Source organism: Danio rerio, chromosome 4 (assembly GCF_049306965.1).
Source record: "Danio rerio strain Tuebingen ecotype United States chromosome 4, GRCz12tu, whole genome shotgun sequence".
Classification (NCBI taxonomy): domain Eukaryota; kingdom Metazoa; phylum Chordata; class Actinopteri; order Cypriniformes; family Danionidae; genus Danio; species Danio rerio.
In genome coordinates this window covers 47,865,335-47,884,474 of record NC_133179.1, presented here as the reverse complement: position 1 = coordinate 47,884,474, position 19,140 = coordinate 47,865,335, and the positions used below count along the sequence as shown (strand labels likewise).

The window sequence follows — 19,140 nt, the reverse complement described above, 5'->3', positions numbered from 1 at the left end:
CATAAAACTTTAACTTTTTCTCAAGAAGAACTTTAGTAGATGTTATACAAAAATACATGTATTAAGTAATAAGTGTAGCTGGTGATGATGTTTGTAGAGTTGTTTAATCATCCGCTGATCATTTAAATGATTTAATCATTTGTTGTTCTTCAGGTTATTTCATTATAAAGCTGTGACTAAAGTTTTGTATGTTCTGTTCTTGTTTTTTCCCTTCAGTATTTCTTCATTTGTTCATTGTTAATCCTCAATTATCATTTAATTAGTCAGTTAATTAATGAATTTACTTCAGCTTTGCTACATGTTTCTTGAACACTCAGTAGTGTGGACACTTCAATAAAAACTGAATTATATGCTCTGGGGTTTAAAGGGTTAAAGGTGTGAGAGGTAAAAACACAGTGTAAAAATGTATTTTGACAGTAATATACTGTTAATTTACACAACGGAAATAGACTGTAAAAAAACAGTAGATTGCTGGCAACCACAGCTGCCAGTAGATTACTGTTAAATCAAGGAAAAAACAGTATTTTACTGTAAAACCTGAAGCTAATTTCTTCTGTGTGTCACCGTTGTGGAGGAGAATAGAGCCAGTGTATGAGTTAAAGATGAACAATGAACTGCTGATGTTATTCTGTATGTTTCTCTATATAAGATAGCGGCTGTTTAGTTGCTGATGCAGTCAGAATCTCTCTGGTGATTCCAGATTTACATGTATGTGTGCTGTTGTGAAAAATAAGACATTAGAGTTAAACCGAACTTTTCTAATTAACTAAAATAAGTTATCATTATAAGTATGCTTCTGAGCATATATAGCACATTACTTCATAAACTCATTCAGCAGTTGACCAAGTTGAGGCAGTTGCTTTCAGTGAGCAAAATGAGTTCACTTGAGTATTGTGTAAATCAATGTAGTCCATGTATTTTACAGCAACATACTGTAAAATAACAGTACATTGCTGGCAACTGCAGCTGCCAGTATTTTACTGTTTTTTAACGGGTCAATTTTTAACAGTGTAGGCATAGAGCGCTATGATAATGCTAAACGCCATCTATGTCGATTAAAACACGTTATATTCGATTTAAACTGAACAGTATTTTTAATATAGGCTATAAATGATATAGCCTATATATATATATATATATATATATATATATATATATATATATATATATATATATATATATATATATATATATATTTTCTACAACCAACAAGTAGAATAATATGCAAAGATTTGCTATTCAAAAATTTGTTAATAATATAAAAAATACTGATGTCCACATTGGCTCTAGTGCATTAAATAATAATTAATAATAACATTAAGATTTTTTTTGTCACAAAATATAGAAAATGGTATGTTGCTATTTATTGAAGGTATCATTTCAATGTTTAAAATTCCAGCATTGTGAAAAACTAGTTACAATTATTGTAAATTTTATTATATCCATTAAAAACAATATGGGGGATTCTATATATGTTTGACATTAAAAGTAAATGTAAATTATATTAGAATTAAAGCTCTTTAAAACTGCAATTGTTTCCAGTATCTTATTTAGTTTTTATAATTCAGCTTTTGCCTATCATAAATGATTAAATGTTTTAATTTAAGGAATAAAAATATTTTTTATATTGTTTGTAAACTTACAATATGGATGAATTTAGTAATGTGTAAAAATAACACTAAATCATAGCAAGAAACCTCCTTATGGGTAATTACTAGATTGTAACTGAATTGGCAGTAACAATTTACAATTTTACAATTTCTTTAGCCAAACATTCTACTTGCTATAAATGCTAAGATCACTTGACACTGACATCAGGATTAAAATATTTTTTAATTGTCCAATATGTGATTTTTATTAGCAGTATTATAGTTATATGCATATATTTTAAATATAAAATAATTATAATTCTATATATTCTATATATTCTATTTATATTCTAATATCATACAAATAATATAAATAAATAAAAAAATAATGAGGCTATTTATTATAAAATTAAATGTAATATTTATTATTTTTTAGAAATGAAAAAAATCATACTTTGCTAATAATAATAATATGATAATAATAATAATATAAATAATTATGATTGTTATTATTATTTTATATTATTGTTATTATTATTAATAATATTATTATTATTAATAATAATAATAATAACAATAATAATATTGTTGTTGTTGTATTTGTTATTATTAGGATTTTTTTAAAGTCTATTTTTACAATTTCATACATGTAAACCACTGCAGAAAGTTCTAACCGGCAGGCCCATTTCATATACAGTACAGATACTTAATAAATAACACACTATAAATTAAAAGAATTAACGTATGCTTTTTGTTTTCACAAGCTTTGGAGATGTAACATAAATTCCGCTTTTTAATAAAAGGTCACCTATAGCTTTCGCCATGAGGCTGTGTTCAAAATGACATCAGTGTTTTTAAAGTGTACTGCAAAGAGAGCACAATTGTAACCATGAAGATCGCTAAAACTGAGTTGTAAAAATAGTTTGAAAGCAAATTACACCCAAGAAAGATGATCTTAATGCTTTTTTTATATTCAATAATTCCAACTTTGAATGTTAGAATGTTCTAAATGAATAGAGCGTAGGGGGGATAAGTGGCAATAGAACACAGCCAGGAACTCTTCTGCGCGAGTCAGCGTGATGTGCGTGTGCGGGCTCATCATTTGAATTAAATAACGGACAACCAACGGGCGGAACGGTAATCAAAGGTAAGTACGATATTCGACGTTTTACATGTTTTATTTGTCGTTTTACTTATAATTTATATTGAATTGAACTTTAGATGTGTAACGTTTTACATTATAATAATTTTTTAATAAACACTTAACCACTTTATACGTTTTTATGTCGCCCTGTAACGTTAGTGACGAGGTCATTGACAGCAGCTAATGAATAATAGCTGTTTTGGTTATTTATTTGGCGATTTCAGCAAAATTACTTAATTTTATGTCTTCATTGCTTTCTAACCTGTGTAAAAATATAAGATGATCTATCAAATCGACTTGGAATGAGCATAAAAAGTATTGCTCCGGCTATAACGTTAAAGGCTAACTTAACGTTATAAGAATTAAGCACTTCGCAAATAGCATTAACGGTGCTTATCATCGAGCTAACATTTTTTAACATGTAATAATCCTAACAAAGTGAATCGCTGTCGGTTCACGGTTTTGTTGCTCTGTTTGTAAATTTAGTGATGGTCTCCTCGCCAGAGAAGCTAGCAGCATTGAATGGGGAAGCTTTGCCATTTCGTAAGTTGTCTAACGTTACCCTATCGCTAGTCAAGTTAATTCTTTGTGGTTTTATTCTTTTCTGATTTCCTTTGTTTACAAACCATGCTTGTCTGTTTTTTTCTGATTGCTGTGCTATGTTCTGGTGTAAGTTTTTTTTCCTGTTTATTAAAAATAATTTTGTCTACATCCTTCTCTTTCGATTCACGTTAATGCAGTTTACTCATAAAAGTATCTTTAAAAATGTTTGTAAACGCATTCATTTTTTTTAAATTATATCATGAAGCTTTTTATAATTTCACAAGGAAATGCAATCCAAACAAGATCATTGGATTTCTCACAAAATACCATGCAACTTAATATACTGAGTGAGGAGTCAAAATTGTGGCTAGTTTATGGTACAGATACTGTGGATTGGACATTTATATTAATGGAATTGTACTTTGTAATAGTAGATACCAGGTGAGATGTCATACTGATTAACATGTCATTTTTCTTATAACTTTTTAATGGCAGTTTCACTGGAATCTCCAATTGAAAACATCATCGTGTGCGCTTATTAGACTTCTGTTCCAGTTCTGACTACACCACACTCTGCTTATGTTGATCACTGACTACTATGTTCTCTGAAGGTATTCATTCATTCATTTATTCATTTTCTTTTCGGCTTAGTGCCTTTATTAATCTGGGGTCACCACAGCGGAATGAACCGCCAACTTATCCAGCACGTTTTTATGCAGCGGATGCCCTTCCAGCCTCAATCCATCTCTGGGAAACATCCACACTCATTCACTACGGACAATTTTAGCCTACCCAATTTACTTGTACCGCATATCTTTGGACAGTGGGGGAAACCGGAGCACCTGGAGGAAACCCACGCAAACTCCACACAGAGACGCCAACTGACCCAGCCAAGGCTCGAACCAACGACCTTCTTGCTGTGAGGCGCCACTGCAGCGCAGAATCTGAAGGTATTACTGTAGTAAAACAACAGCACCCATGACGGTAACGCTTTCTTTTACAATCCGCAAAGTACCGCTTAAGTACAGTGAAATAACGGCGTGCTTTTCTGTACATATAGTGTACCTACGCAAACGTTAATTTTATGTACAGAAAAGTACACCGTTATTTCACTGTACTTACGAGGTAGATTTCATGCTGAATATCTGGTTGTTACCCCCTTATTACCCAAGCATTACAGTTTGTTCCCTTACCTACACATACCTTCATTATACTTATACATACGTACAGAAAAGTACACGGTAATTTCACTGTACCTATGCGGTACTTTGCGGGTTGTAAAAGAAAGTTTTACCTACATTATAAACATTATATATATATATATATATATATATATATATATATATATATATATATATATATATATATATATATATAATCCAAAGTAATTGTCTTAAAACCATGCACATTTGAATTTTAATGAGAATGAGAATTAGATTTTTACTTGTCCTGCTAACTTTTTCTCTGGCCTACCAAAAAAATATAAAAGATAATTTTAAGCCATTAATTAAGATAAGTTTTTAACCACATGTTTAAAATTGTGTATCAAAAGAAGACAAATGTATACTAGTTGTCCATATATTAACTTTTTTTATTCAGTAATATAACTTTTTTAACAATTTAGATTTTAATGAAGGTTGAAGGTTCCAGATTACCAGTTAACTATTCATAAATTGGGAGTCTTATTCAATTATACTTGAACCGTATTAGTAAAAAGAGTGTTACTGAACAGTACTTATATTATTTTTTACCTTTACAAATTGTCAGTAGTCAGCACATGCTCTATTAGGGAGATTGTTAGTTGTATAAATCAAAAGCATCATGTTTTTAGCACTGTGGTATGAGCTTGGTGAAATGATCTTTAATTGGATATTAATAATCTGTTATTGACTTATTAAAGTGAATGCTTGCAAAAAAAAAATTATCAGCAGAACTTTGGGTGTAATCAAGAGATTCTGGTGACTCATAAAATTAAGATGGAGAGCAGGAAATAAAAAATATGAATGTGAGACAAAGGAAATCTGCATTTTTTTAATTGATACTATAATACAAAGGAGAAATAAGTTTTCTACTGAACTGAAATATATTTTCTGCAATTGACGTAACAACTGTAAGCTACTCGCATGAAAAAACTATAGTAAAAATATGTTTTTGAACCATACTACAGTTTATTGCTAATATATATATATATATATATATATATATATATATATATATATATATATACATGTATATATAATTTGTTTTTCACGCTAATAATGTTATCTTTCAGACATCATCATCCTCATCATGATCATCATTGGTATTATTAATATTATGATTAAATTAGGATTTTTTTCATTTCCTAATATATAATAAAAAATACATTTTATAATAAACAGCCTCATTATTCATTTATTCATATGATTAATATATGAATATAGAATACGTGTTAGCTTTTGTAAGTGATTTGATTTAGTATATGTCACATTCTCAATATTATTAGTAAATGAAACATTGGATCTATATGTGGCATTAATATATATGTCAGTTAATATAAAAAGCGAGTGCATGTTTTTGGCAAAACTAATATTTTTAGTATTTTTATTTTAAATGCGTGCTTGTAAAACAATATTATTTGCACAAATAAATGATGGGGTTCTTTTTAAAAAAAAGTAGTTTCTCCCCGTTTAAAATATATGGGCCTTTTACGCTATAACTAACGTGGTTCAAGAGATGGGTAAGCGACAGAGAATTTTGGGAAACATTCGTCACTAGTTCTTTCCCCAAACAATGCATCGTATGATAGTGCAGTGGTGAGTTGTTTGAGAAACGCAGCCCTGCTGGTGTGTTATGAATTGCATGTTTTAAATGACTGAGACATTTATTGGCGGTGTAACCATTAAGCTTAAATAGGCTGAGCATATTTTTATTAATATTAAAACACATTAATAAAAACTAGCCACCCTTTGATTTTTTTTCGTTTCTGTATATTTTTATCAAACAAAAAATGCAATGAATTGTTTATTTTGGTTTTCATTTTATTAGAATAAATATAATTAGTAGGCGACACAACTTCTACACTGGCTCTTGCGTTTTTACATATCCTACAGAAAGACTTTTTTGGCTCAAAGACATATGCCTGTTAATTTAAGCGCTGTATTTTGACAGATTTCGCAAAAGCTTCAGCTATTCTACCTGTCAGCTGGTACCGTTTTGGGACTGTGTGGCGTCTGTATCAAGTGTCTGGATGACAGCGAGAGAACGAGATGAGATCAGACCCCAGATTCCATGTGGCCTCATGTCAAAGTTACTTTACTGCATTTTTAAAAAAATATTGACTCATCTAAATTAACTTTTCATTCGATTAAAAGCCGAAATATTGCCAGACAGACAAAGCAACTTTCTGTTCAGTGATAACATACGCACACACACAGAATACACTCCTGTCAGCCTATTCATTATTGATTTTTTAACAATAAACGCATAATAAACAAGTGCAAAAAAGAAGAGCTGAACTTCGGAAAAAGTAATTACTGCGGATGCCGCAATGGTTGCTTTGTTTCTCTGCAGTTGGCTAGGCTTATTAATGGCGCTGCATTGCTTCATCACTCGTTTTAATAAATAAGATAATTTATTATTTAAAATTGTAAGATGATGGTCGCGTGATTTTTAAAATGAGAGTATGCATTGCGGATTTATGGCTATTGATCTTATCTACCGGCGACCCACCCAGAGTTAAACATCAAGTAGGTGCGTTAAAGGTGCATGTATAAATTAGTTGTGTTGCCCCCAGATTCTGCAAATAAAGCATATGAATAAATAAATACTAGGCGATTTATTATAAAATGAAATTTAATATTTATTATATATTAGGAAATTAAAAAATAATAATTTAATAATAATAATAATAATAATAATGATGACTATGATGATAATAACTATTATTTTTATTTTTGTGTATTAGAAATTATTTTTTTTAATAATAATATTAATTATGATAATAGAGATTCTTCTTCTTCTTCTTGTTATTATTATTATTATTATTAATAATAATAATAAGTAGGGTATTGTTTATTTATTTTTAGAAAAGTCTACTTTTACAATTTGACACTTGTAAACCAGAGCAGAAAGTTCTAACCGGCAGGCCCGTGTCATACAGATATTTAATAAATAACCTATATAAATCAAAAGAATTCACGTATGCTTTTTGTTTTCACAAGCTTTGGAGATGTAACATAAATTCCGCTTTTAAATAATAGGTCACCTATAGCTTTAACTTAAGGCTATGTTCAAAATGACATCAGTGTTTTTAAAGTGCACTGCAAAGGGAGCACAACTGTAAATATGAAGATCGCTAAAACTAAACTGTAAATATAGGTAAAAAGCAAATTACACCTAAGAAAGATGATCTTAATGCTTTTTTTATTTTTAATCATTCAATGTTTAAATGTTATTGTTCTAAATGAATAGGGCATAGGGGGATAAGTAAAAACTTAAAATTCTTTCTGTCATTAATTACAAACTCTCCTGTCGTTCCAACCTTTAGAACACACATTTAAATATTTTAAAATATGGGATTGCTGGTCACTAGCATACCAGCGCCAACATCCCAGCAGCATCTCATACTGGTGACCAGCATCCCAGCACCAGCATAGCACCCAAATCCCAGCAAGACCAGCATATGTTGTGTTTTGGTGCTGGTGACCAGCATGGGATGCTGGTGACCAGCATGGGATTGCTGGTCACTAGCATACCAGCGCCAGCATCCCAGCAGCATCTCATACTGGTGACCAGCATCCCAGCACCAGCATAGCACCCAAATCCCAGCAAGACCAGCATATGTTGTGTTTTGGTGCTGGTGACCAGCATGGGATGCTGGTGACCAGCATGGGATTGCTGGTCACTAGCATACCAGCGCCAGCATCCCAGCAGCATCTCATGCTGGTCACCAGCATCACAGCACCAGCATCCCATGCTGGTCACCAGCATAACAGCACCAGCATCCCATGCTGGTTATCAGCATACCAGTGTAACCCCTCTTAGTTCGTATATGTTTTTTTTATAATGATCACGTGGAAGCAGTTTACCTGAACAAGTTCACTTTATAGTGTTCTCCAAAAGAAAACAGGGCTCCACACAGACAATAAGTGTACCAGGGCTGGTCACTCTCAAAAATCACTCTCAACAGCTTTTGAACAACAAGTGAACTGATAAAATGGCCGGCTGACTCCACCCATTATACCCCCTTTCTCACCTGTAGGTGTCTGTTTTTCCCCATGATGTATTACACAGTTTAATAGTGAACATAGGATTTTGATTTAATTAGAACAGATATTTTTAACAAAAACAAGCATTTTGACACCATTCATACTTAATTCACAGTTTCATTTTTTCCCCCGTTACACCAGCACCAGCATCCCATGCTGGTCACCAGCATACCAGCACCAAAACACAACATATGCTGGTCTTGCTGGTGACTAGCAATGCTGGTCTATGCTGGTTTTTTCAGCAGGGTTATGTCTAACATCTGTAAGCAATGAGGTTGGCCAAATCCTCATCAGTGTCCTGACCGCTCAGGAGGGTCCTGCTCTTGACATCATGGCTGCCGATCTCATCCACAGGTTCAGCAATGCTGGTGTGGCTCCTCCTCAGCTTCTTTATGTTGACTGTTGTAGCAAATTATAATGTAGATTAAAGTGCTCGCATATCTACACCATTATTACTGTAACAAATTAGCTCAAGGTTATTCTTCCCGCACCTATTCCACTGTTATAATGTAGCGGGTTATAATTTAGATTACAGTGCTCATGTATCTTCTGTACTATTATATATATATAGCAGATTAGCTTAACGGGAGGAAGATTCATTTGAATGGGGCTTCAAACGAATCAACTCTTTAGATCCAAACAAACGAATCTTCCAGCGATCGTTCGAGTGGACAGTCGAGTTTATTATGGCTGTTGCTATCAAAAATAAAAACCCTTTTATGTTTGAGCAGGGTAACAAGATCGAAGTTTAAGACATTCGATTCATAAATAAACAAAGGCACTGTGACGGCATGGTGAAGTGCATCCAAACCTGGCTGCAAATCTCCCATGTGGTCAAGTTCCTCACCCAGCATACCTTCAGTCTGAAATGGACTTTTATTTTGCTTTATAAATGTAAATAAACCTAAATGAGTCAGCTCACCTTCTCTATGTTGTGTGATGGGGTGGGTTGAGCTTGACGGACGCTGTCTAACAAGAAAAAGTATCAACAACAGAACTGTGCAAGATTTCCAGCTCTCCTGCTGTTAGTCTTGGAGGCTGCAGGGCCCATATGATGTCACGTCTTCTGATGTCATTTAAAGCAAAAGTGCATCATTTATAGAGGAAACAAGCTGAGGGATGAACACAAATCATGAAATATTTACACAAATACAACATTTATCAACTCAATACATCTTATGGACACAGAAACACACAGAAACCTCAAAACAACACAGATGTGGGAGGAACAAAGTGGTTTATTTGATGATATTTTAGGAGCAAATGCAATCTTAGTCAGCACAGACATGTGAGATGAGTCATGTGATCATGAAGAAGTGTTGAACTCAGAATATTACTCTTGAATAATCATCATTTATAATGATCACGCTGGCGAGAAGCCTTCAGTTCATAACTTTCAGCTTTGCACACATTTTAGGACATTTTTGTGCTTCAAGCAGATCATCACACACACAAACACAGACACACTCTCTCTCACACACACAAACACACACACTTGTAATATAGACACAGAGCAGTGAACATACGCACACACAGATCTCTTTTTTACTCACACACAGACACAATCTCTCTCTCTCACACACACACCCACAGAAGAGACTCCAGATCATCACTGCTGCTGACTGCTCCTGCAGAGGATTCTGGGTCAGTCTTCAGCTCAGTTTCACCGATGATCCAGAATAAACAGTAAACCCAGGGCAGAGCGGCTCAGTGAATGTGGTCTGGACTGAGTGGATGAGGCTCATTGTGTCTCTATAGATGTTGTAGAAGATCAGAGTTCCTGCACTGTGATCCACAAACACTCCTATTCTCCTGCTGAGCGGATCTACTGGGAGATCAGTGCGTGTATTATTGTGTCTGAATGAGAAACTGGAGGATTCACAGATCAAACTCCAGGACTGAGCATTATGTCCAAACCAACACTCATCACCTCTTCTCTTCCTCCTGATGCTCTTATATGACACTGATATAGACACACGATCATCTCCACTCCAGTCAATCTCCCAGTAACAGCGTCCACACACACTCTCTCTGCACAACACCTGAGGATCATAATCAAATCTGTCTGGATGATCAGGATGCGGCTGATTCTCACTCACACTCTTCACCTCTCTGTTCTCCTCAGACAGAATGAGACGAGTGTGTGCTGTGTTTGGATCCAGGGTGAGGAAACAGACATCTGAACACAAGAACACACACAATTATAACCACAGGTGTGTGCGTGTGTGTGTGTGTGAGAGAGAGAGAGAGAGAGAGAGAGTGTGTGCGCTTTCATGTGTGTCTGTTTTTTGTGTGTGTGCGTGTGCGTATATGTGTGTGAGAGAGAATGTCTGTGTGTGTGTATGTGAATGAGTTTGTTTGTGTGTGTGTGTGTATATGTGTATGTGTGTGTGCGTGCGTGTGTATGTAAGATGTGTGTGTGTGTGCGTGTGTGTGAGTGTTTGTGTCCTTACAAAAATTACCTGCGATATTTTATGTGGTAAACCTTTAAATGTACAACACAAAAATTATGTGGTAACTGTGTAGTACTTTGTTGTTTTTTGGGACATTTTACCACAAGATTCTGTGCTGTACATTATGTAATACTCCTGTAGTATTCTTTTGGTATCACTTTCATGTTTTGGTAGTATTTACCACAGGATTCTGTTATACAATATGTAATATTCATGTGATATTCTTGTGGTAGAGTGTGTGGTATTACTGTCATATGTCTGTAATATTTCTATTCCACATAATTTTTGTGTTGTACATTTGATGGTTTACCACATAGAATACCGCAGGTAATGTTTGTAAGGGGTGTCAGTCATCTTGCTGTTTCAATTGCAAATTTATTCCAGTACACTGAAACATTTGCACACTGAAAAGTTTTTAAAATAAATATGAATACATGTGATGTCACTTTGTAAGAATAGGTGTTTCTTAATTAAACAACTTAAATGCAGAACATACTTTGAGAGAAAATTTTTTTTTTTTAGAAAAAGACAGAATAAAAAAAGCTAATTCTTGTGATATTGTACTGCAGAAAGTGCTGTAGTAATCCTGTCATATTTAGCTTTGCTCAATTTTTGTGTGGTAAATTTATGTTGTACTGCTGAAATACCACAGGACATTTTTGTAAGTGAGTGTGTGTGTGTGTGCGCGCCTTTGTGTGCGTGTATGTGTATGTATGTGTTTGTGTGAGCATGTGTGTCTGTCTGTGTGAGATAGTGTATGAGTGTGTGTGTGTGTGAGAGAAAGAGAGAGAGAGAATATCTGTGTGTGTGTTTGACAGAGGATGTGTGTGTGAGTGTGTGTGTGAGAGAGAGAATGTGTGTATGTGAATGTGTGTATGAGAGAGGATGTGTGTGTGTGTGTGTGTGAGAGAGAGAAAGTCTATGTACGTGTGTGTGTGTCTGTGTGAGTGAGTGTGTGTGTGTGTGTGTATGTGAGAGAGACTGTTTGTGTGAAAGAGAGAGAGTGTGTGTGTGTAGTCCTACATTTGTGCAGTCCTGCTGTAATCCTTGTGTGTCCTCCATGATCCAGACTGTAAACACACACAGATGGAGAGAATGAGCTGTTTAGTTTCCCCCTCAGCTAATAAGCTAAAGCTAGCACTGAGCTGCTCAGCTACACGCTCCAAACTCTTGATCTAAAACACACAACACTTGTTGCTTGAGCCGGGATGCACAATGAATGTAACACAGTGCGTTCTTTTCCTCTGCTGTTGGTGAAGCGAGCGCAGATACTGCTCATGTTGATGGAGACACCCTGCTGCAACATTCATTTATTACAGTGATCACACTTAGCTTTGCCATCGTTCTTCAGCACATGCAGCCTTTGAGCACATGTTGCAGTCCATCTCTAAACTATGTTCAGATTATTAAAGCTGCTCGCCAGCGCCCAAGTTCCTGACAGATTAGCAAGTGAAAAATACACATGTGTGCACAGAGAAGAGGAATCCAGATGTTGATTTTAGAACAAGAGTCTGAACATTAATCCAAGTGTCTGATTCCAGAATCTGAATCCATCTTCAATCCCCAACCCTATTCCTGACCTGATGAAGAAGTTTCTCTTGTCAGCTCAAATGCTGAAACTGTACAGTGTGTCCCGCTTAATATCACTGTAACTGAGCCAATACACTCCAACATTTACAGAGGAGATTTATTTCACACTCAATGATTTGCTCTTCATAGACATGACTGGAATACTCTACAAGCTGTATCTTCTGTCTGTCCTCACCCCATAACCCTCACAGAAAACTGAAGCTGATCACAAAAGAGCTTTCTAGTGTCTTTTTAAAGCCATTCAGTGTAAAAGCACAAGGCCAGTGCTGCTCCACATACTTGAGTTTGTCCAGTGTGTAGTTTGGATCCTCCAGTTGTTCAGAGAGCAGCTTGACTCCTGAATCTCCTGGATGATTGTAGCTCAGATCCAGCTCTCTCAGGTGTGAGGGGTTTGAAGTCAGAGCTGAAGACAGAAAACCACAGCCTTCCTCTGTCACCATACAGCCAGACAATCTACAAACACAGCAATAGTCCACATCACACAGTTGGACAATCACACATCTCTTTGTGTTGTGAAGATGCTGACTGCTGTTTCTGCTCATGTCAACAGCAGTGATGAACACACACATCCTGATCAGCTCTCCTTATTGATCGAGCCCTCGCATTAGCAAACACACTCACACACTCAACAAGGACTCGACATCATCTGTAGAAGTGTACAGAGCAAAGACATTGTTCATAATACACCACATCAAGCTGTAAAGTCTGCTTTGAGGAGGAAGAAGACACAATTGAGCTCAGAAGATCATCTTAAAGTCATGAATTACAGTTTTTTCCAATTGTTTACACACATTTTCTGAAAGCATGTCTCATATTGTCAGAACTCTACACACAAATCACAACACACACACACATTGGGCAAAACTGTTCAATTCTTCTGCAAAATGAAACTCTGCGTTCAAAACAGTGTGATTTCTTCTCAAAATGGTGTTTTGTTTTCAAATGACACACACAAGCCATCACATAAATAGATATTCATAAGATCAGTTGAACACTGATGTGCTTAATGTAAAACACTATGACCACTTCTTCTCCATTCATCATGATGACTTTCTGTAAGCATTTTTTTTTGTTCAGTGTTACACTTTACTACAGACAGTAGGCCTACAGAAGTGCATTGTAAAATATTTCAGAGTATTGTTTTTATACAAAACAAACAAATACCAAATATATTTCACTGTATTTTCCCCACAAATACAGTGTACACAGTGTTCATCCTAACCAACACAAAATTGCAGATAATGTTGTCTAAATATACCATCAACAGAAGTATTTACTGAATACGGTCACAGTAAAAAAAATAAAAAATAAAATAAAAAACAGCTATACAGCATTCTCTTTTCTGTTTTGGTCTGGCCCAGCAGCGGGGGAAATGTCACCTTGCATGTTGAATCCAGCCACGAAAAGCATCAACTGCTATAGCTTGGAGAAAAAGGGTATACGTGTGTGTGGATTTCGGTCATACACTTTACATCTAGAAAAAAAAAAAAAAACTCAATAGGATTAAGGAATGGAGAATATGGAGGGGGAGATAAACAACTGAAAAAACATGGGTGGGCAGAGAACCAGTTATGAACCAGATGAGCTCTGATTTCTAAATTGCAATTCTGTGTGAAAGGTGTTTACTCATGTGATGAGTTAGTATGCAAAGTAGGACAACTGACTTTACAATTGTGACAGACAGTGTGTTCCTTGTGAAAACAAAAGATTTTCTGCATGAAAATTGTTCAAAATGCAGAGAATTGTGTGTTGTGTTTTGAAAAAAAGTGTGTTTTAATCCTGCAATTTGAGTGTAAAGCAGGAATTGTGCTTGTAGTTTAGCAGAATTGGTTCAGGGGGTTGGTGCATCAGTTACATGATGTAGTCATTGTGTCTGAAGTAAAAGTAATAGTGTGTAAACAATTGGAAAAAACTGTAAGTGCTGCTATTCAATGATCCTCCACACAGTTGGATTGTTTTTGTTGTGTGAGGGACATTCTACAATACTGATTCAGGATTATTTGTAATGATTAGGGGTGTAACGATACACCAAAGGCACGGTTCGGTTCGGTTCGGTTCACGGTTTTGGAGCCACAGTTCGGTTCGGTACGGTTCGGTTTCTGTTTGCTGTGGGGTTAGGGTTGATGTCATGCTAACAGCAATGCTAAGGAACAATAGATTCACTTAATAACAAGAACATCTTAATTTTTTTCTTTATTAACTTTGTCATCACCTTTTTAGTACAGTCAGGATACCCGAGTAAACAACTAAAATTAAATAAATTCCTCCAATATAGACTAGACAGAAAAACTATTCTTTTTAGTGCAGCCATCTTAACTAAGTAAACTAAAAATAAATAAATAACTGCAGTGTAGACTAGTGAAAGATCTTCTTCAAAAACACCATAATATCCACATTCTCCGATGAGAGGCTTGATCTCTGTGCAGACACAGACGCTCATTTTTGATTATATGGTTTCATTTAGATAGATAGGTTTCCGTTTAAATTAATGAAAAAAAAATTCACATATACTGTGTTTGTAAAGTTTTTTTACATGACATATTCACCAGAAAAATACATTGCGGTTGTGTCTGAAACGAATGTTAGGGTTGTAACCGGCTGTATGTTTGCCTCCCGATCTCTCTCTCTCTTCCACTCCATCCATGCCGGTCATTTATGTAGGTCCGCCTTCACGACAGCCGATGCCGGTCATTTTTGTAGGTCCGCCTTCATGACAGCTGATCCATCAGTAGACCGATCTATCATCATTTGGCGACGTAGTGCGAGAATATAAAAAGCATGTCAGGAAGAGCGGGAGAGAGCGCTTTTTCCTTTGATCTTGTTTTTCGTGTATTTTTCTGACATGATTATGATTTTAATTTGCTTAACTTTCGTTTGTGCAAAATTATTTTGCATTACTTTTGCCCACTTTGAGAAATTTTGTGAGGTTTGTACATTTTTATTTCAATTGATTTGTATGTTATTTTTTGACTCCACTCCTTCCTGACAATATTGAGCAATATCTCCTTAAGTTCACACTTTTCTCAGTGTAAGGTGGTTAAGGAAGATGTCGTACGATTTCCATTTTGCAAACACGTAGAAAATGTATTGTTAAAGACATCAGGTAAGAGGTGAAGGTCATCTTTGTTTTTATTTCATTCTACAGTTCAGAATAGGGAAGAATGCAGCGCACGGCGCTGAAGACCTTTTTTTTTCTTTTCATCAGTTTTAGGGAGGTAAGAGTTGTTATTCATGAGTTAGAATTGTTTTGGTATATTTCTTTCTTTTGTTTGGCTTCACTATCATCCCCCTGTTCGAGTTTAACTCATTTTTGTTTGATACTTTGTTTGAATTTTCTACTTTATTATATTATTTTTATTAGTGTAAATATTTCTATTTTTTGTATATTTGGGCATTATTCTGGTTTCACTTTTTCACATTAAATCCCGTTTGTTGGCAGTTCTGTTGCTTACACCCTCACATTGTAAAATTTCCACACTTTTTAAATGTTTTTCCTTATAAGTAAGTTTCGTGAAACAGTTAAGATAGGCGTGCACTTTGTCTAAGACACAAATTCCATTCCTATACTTCACTGGAAAACCAAAGTGTTTCCACACAGATGACTTAAATGTGTCTGGGGGATCTGCAATCTCAGTACCATGTGAAGCAGCCATCCTGGGTCCAGTAGTAACGATTGTGATGCTGAATCAAGTCACATGACATGCACTAAAATACTAAATTTAGAATATAATATAATATAATAAAACAAAAACCTCATCATTACTAAAACTAATAACAAGTGAGGTCAACCTCAACAATGGGCAGCAGGGAGCGTGAGGGTACCGCGGTACGCCACGAGAGTATCGCGATGTATCGTGGTTGGTGTATCGCAATATTTCGGTTCGGTTTTAATATCGTTACACCCCTAGTAATGATCAATAATGATGAGCAAAGTAACACTGTAGGATAATTTTAGGGTATTAAAGGCGGACAAAAAAATAAATCATACTGTTGTTTTCCAGATTAACTCCTATAAACATTTTCCCATTCTTAAACGCATTACTTATTGAAGAATCCACTGAATAAATGCAGGATAATAAACCAACAGATCATTTTCAGCAGATAACAAACATCTGTGGACATTTATAAAGTTAAAGTGAAGTTACATCTGACATTTCACTTTCACATTCACACTTCAGCAGAGAATGAAGAGAATAGCAAACCTCTAAACCCAGCTGAGCAGTGTTCATCTAGTGTCAGAGATCATACACACCTTTTACAGTGTTGATGTGTGCTAAAATCATCAATGACAATGAGTGATCGTCCTCTTTACACTCTTTTGAGCTGTTAATTGTGCATTCGTTTGTGCACATCAATAATGTAGCATCTTAATGTGATTTTATATTTGATTTTAAAACATTTAATAGATAAAAGTGTGTTTTATAGATGATCAACACCTAGATTCAGGATTACAGCTGGTTGTATGAATGTAAGACATTTACTCAAATGTTACAGAGATCTGAAATGTGTAATCAGGTGTAGAGCTGGGTGATGTCAGACAATATTTATTAATAATCGCCTTTGAAGATATCCTGATATCTGATAATCTCGTCTCTCCCCTCACATCTGTCATGAGACACACTCACACACACACACACGCACACGCACACGCACACACACTCGCACACACACTCGCACACACACACACACACACACACACACACACACACACACACACACACACACACACACACACACACACACACACACACAATCTCTGAAGAGGAATAAGTGTGTAATGTGTTGAGGCCGCAGCTCATGATTGGCCATCCGCTTTCTCTTTCACTCACACATTCCTCTCCAAAGCATGTGAGGGGGTCTAAACCTCAGATTATACTCATGAGCAAAAGGCCCGATCTCTCCTTCACATGACTGCAGATTTGTTTGGTTTATTTGTGTGTTAAAGTCATTCTAGGTGTCTGTCAGCCTGTTCCTGTGGGTGAGATGAAGCGACTGACACATGAAATAAAGCTTTAGCATATGCATTCATCTACAATCTAAAGGGAAGTGTCGTGTTATTACTAGACCATCTACACTTACAGACTGGGCCGACATTTACTTGATCACTTCACTAGATTATCTTTCCCCAATAATGTGGATTATCTAATCTAATCTAACCTGATCTACTCAAATCCACATCGCCCAGCCCTAATCAGGTGTCCAGACTTTAAAGATGCTCCCTAAATTTGCAGATATCAGACATACATTATATTATATCATTTTCAATGCTTTCTAACCAGTGCGAATGCTAACTCTTATGTTTAGGGTGGAACATGCTAGCAGTTAACGTTAGCTAGCTCTCAGCTAAACATCAGCTCTATTAGTTTAGCTTTAGTCGCCAGGAGTCTTAAGAAATAGAGCGGTGTCCCACATGTGTCTGAGTGACAAGGGTACTCATATGGACAGACAACCCTACTGAAAAATTCAGCTTGAACCAGCCTAGGCTGGTTGGCTGGTTTTAGCTGGTTGACCAGGCTGGTTTTAGAGGGGTTTTGGCCATTTCCAGCCTGGTCTTAGCTGGTCAGGCAGGAAAATGACCAGCTAAATCCAGCTAAAACTAGCTTAACCAGCCTAGCCAGGCTGGGAGCCCAGCCAAAACCAGCTATGTCCAGCTTAAACCAGGCTGGAAATGGCCAAAACCCCTCTAAAACCAGCCTGGTCAAACAGCTAAAAACAGCCAACCAGGCTAGGCTGGTTCAAACTGGATTTTTCAGCAGGGAAGCGTATCACACGAGAGTGTCAGTGCCCATTCTAGACTCACGGTGGATTTAACAGTGATGTTTCCTGTTTTCCAGACAAACACACTCAATCAATGGCTATTGCTGGACCAAGTTCATGTCTGAATATTAGCGAGTCCTAGACTATAGAAAGAAACGTCTTGAGTCTGGACTCGAGTACTACAGCCCTGACAGTCACAAACTTCAGCTTGTAGATCAAACTTTACTGTATAAAGAGCAACAGAACATGACCTGATCTTCATTTGTATATTATATTGTGGACGATGATGTGAATAAACTAAAACAAACACAAACCCACTCTCTTAATGTCTCTTTCACCAGCCTGACAGTCACATTCACACTGATGGAGCATTAGGGGACTTTTATTCTGTCAGCTAAGAAATACCTGATCAATAATCATGAGCGCTGACTCTATTTCACATTCAGCCTTTCTGACAGAAGATCTTCAGTCAATATATTGCTTCATGTGAATGAGTAATCAGGGTTATTTTCAGATGCATGTGTAGTAAATACATCAGTTCACCAGGTCTCTTACAGTAAACTGCTGAATACATGCTTATAGTGTGTCTTCATATTATTGTAGTGGTTTAGATCAGTGGTCTTCAACCCCCAGGCGGGTGCTGGTGCGTGGATCAATCAGTACCGGGCTGAACAAGAATGAATTATCTTTAAGTTGGCAGATAAAGAAGCTGCATTTAAACTGGATTTGTGGGGACAGCGCGTGAACAGAGGCATATCGGACGCGTTTCAAACATTAGCGCGGATTTTGTGTGAGACTGAGCCTGCGCCCTCACT

General features: G+C 35.9%; 2 protein-coding genes across 2 annotated transcripts in view; one reads left to right on the top strand and one right to left on the bottom strand.

Annotated features, from left to right (window-relative positions):
• Positions 1–19,140, top strand: part of LOC101887036 (uncharacterized) — a 491,406-nt gene that overhangs the window by 14,031 nt on the left and 458,235 nt on the right. The window lies entirely within an intron of this gene.
• LOC110437840 (uncharacterized) overlaps positions 9,746–19,140 on the bottom strand; it is a 37,518-nt gene continuing 28,123 nt past the window's right edge. Inside the window, exons 10-12 of the mRNA XM_073947355.1 lie at positions 12,848–13,021; positions 12,002–12,048; positions 9,746–10,704 (exon numbers count right to left, since the gene is read on the bottom strand). Of these exons, the coding sequence (XP_073803456.1) occupies positions 10,178–10,704; positions 12,002–12,048; positions 12,848–13,021 (748 nt within the window). The 3' untranslated portion in view covers positions 9,746–10,177. The remainder of the gene's footprint in view (positions 10,705–12,001; positions 12,049–12,847; positions 13,022–19,140) is intronic.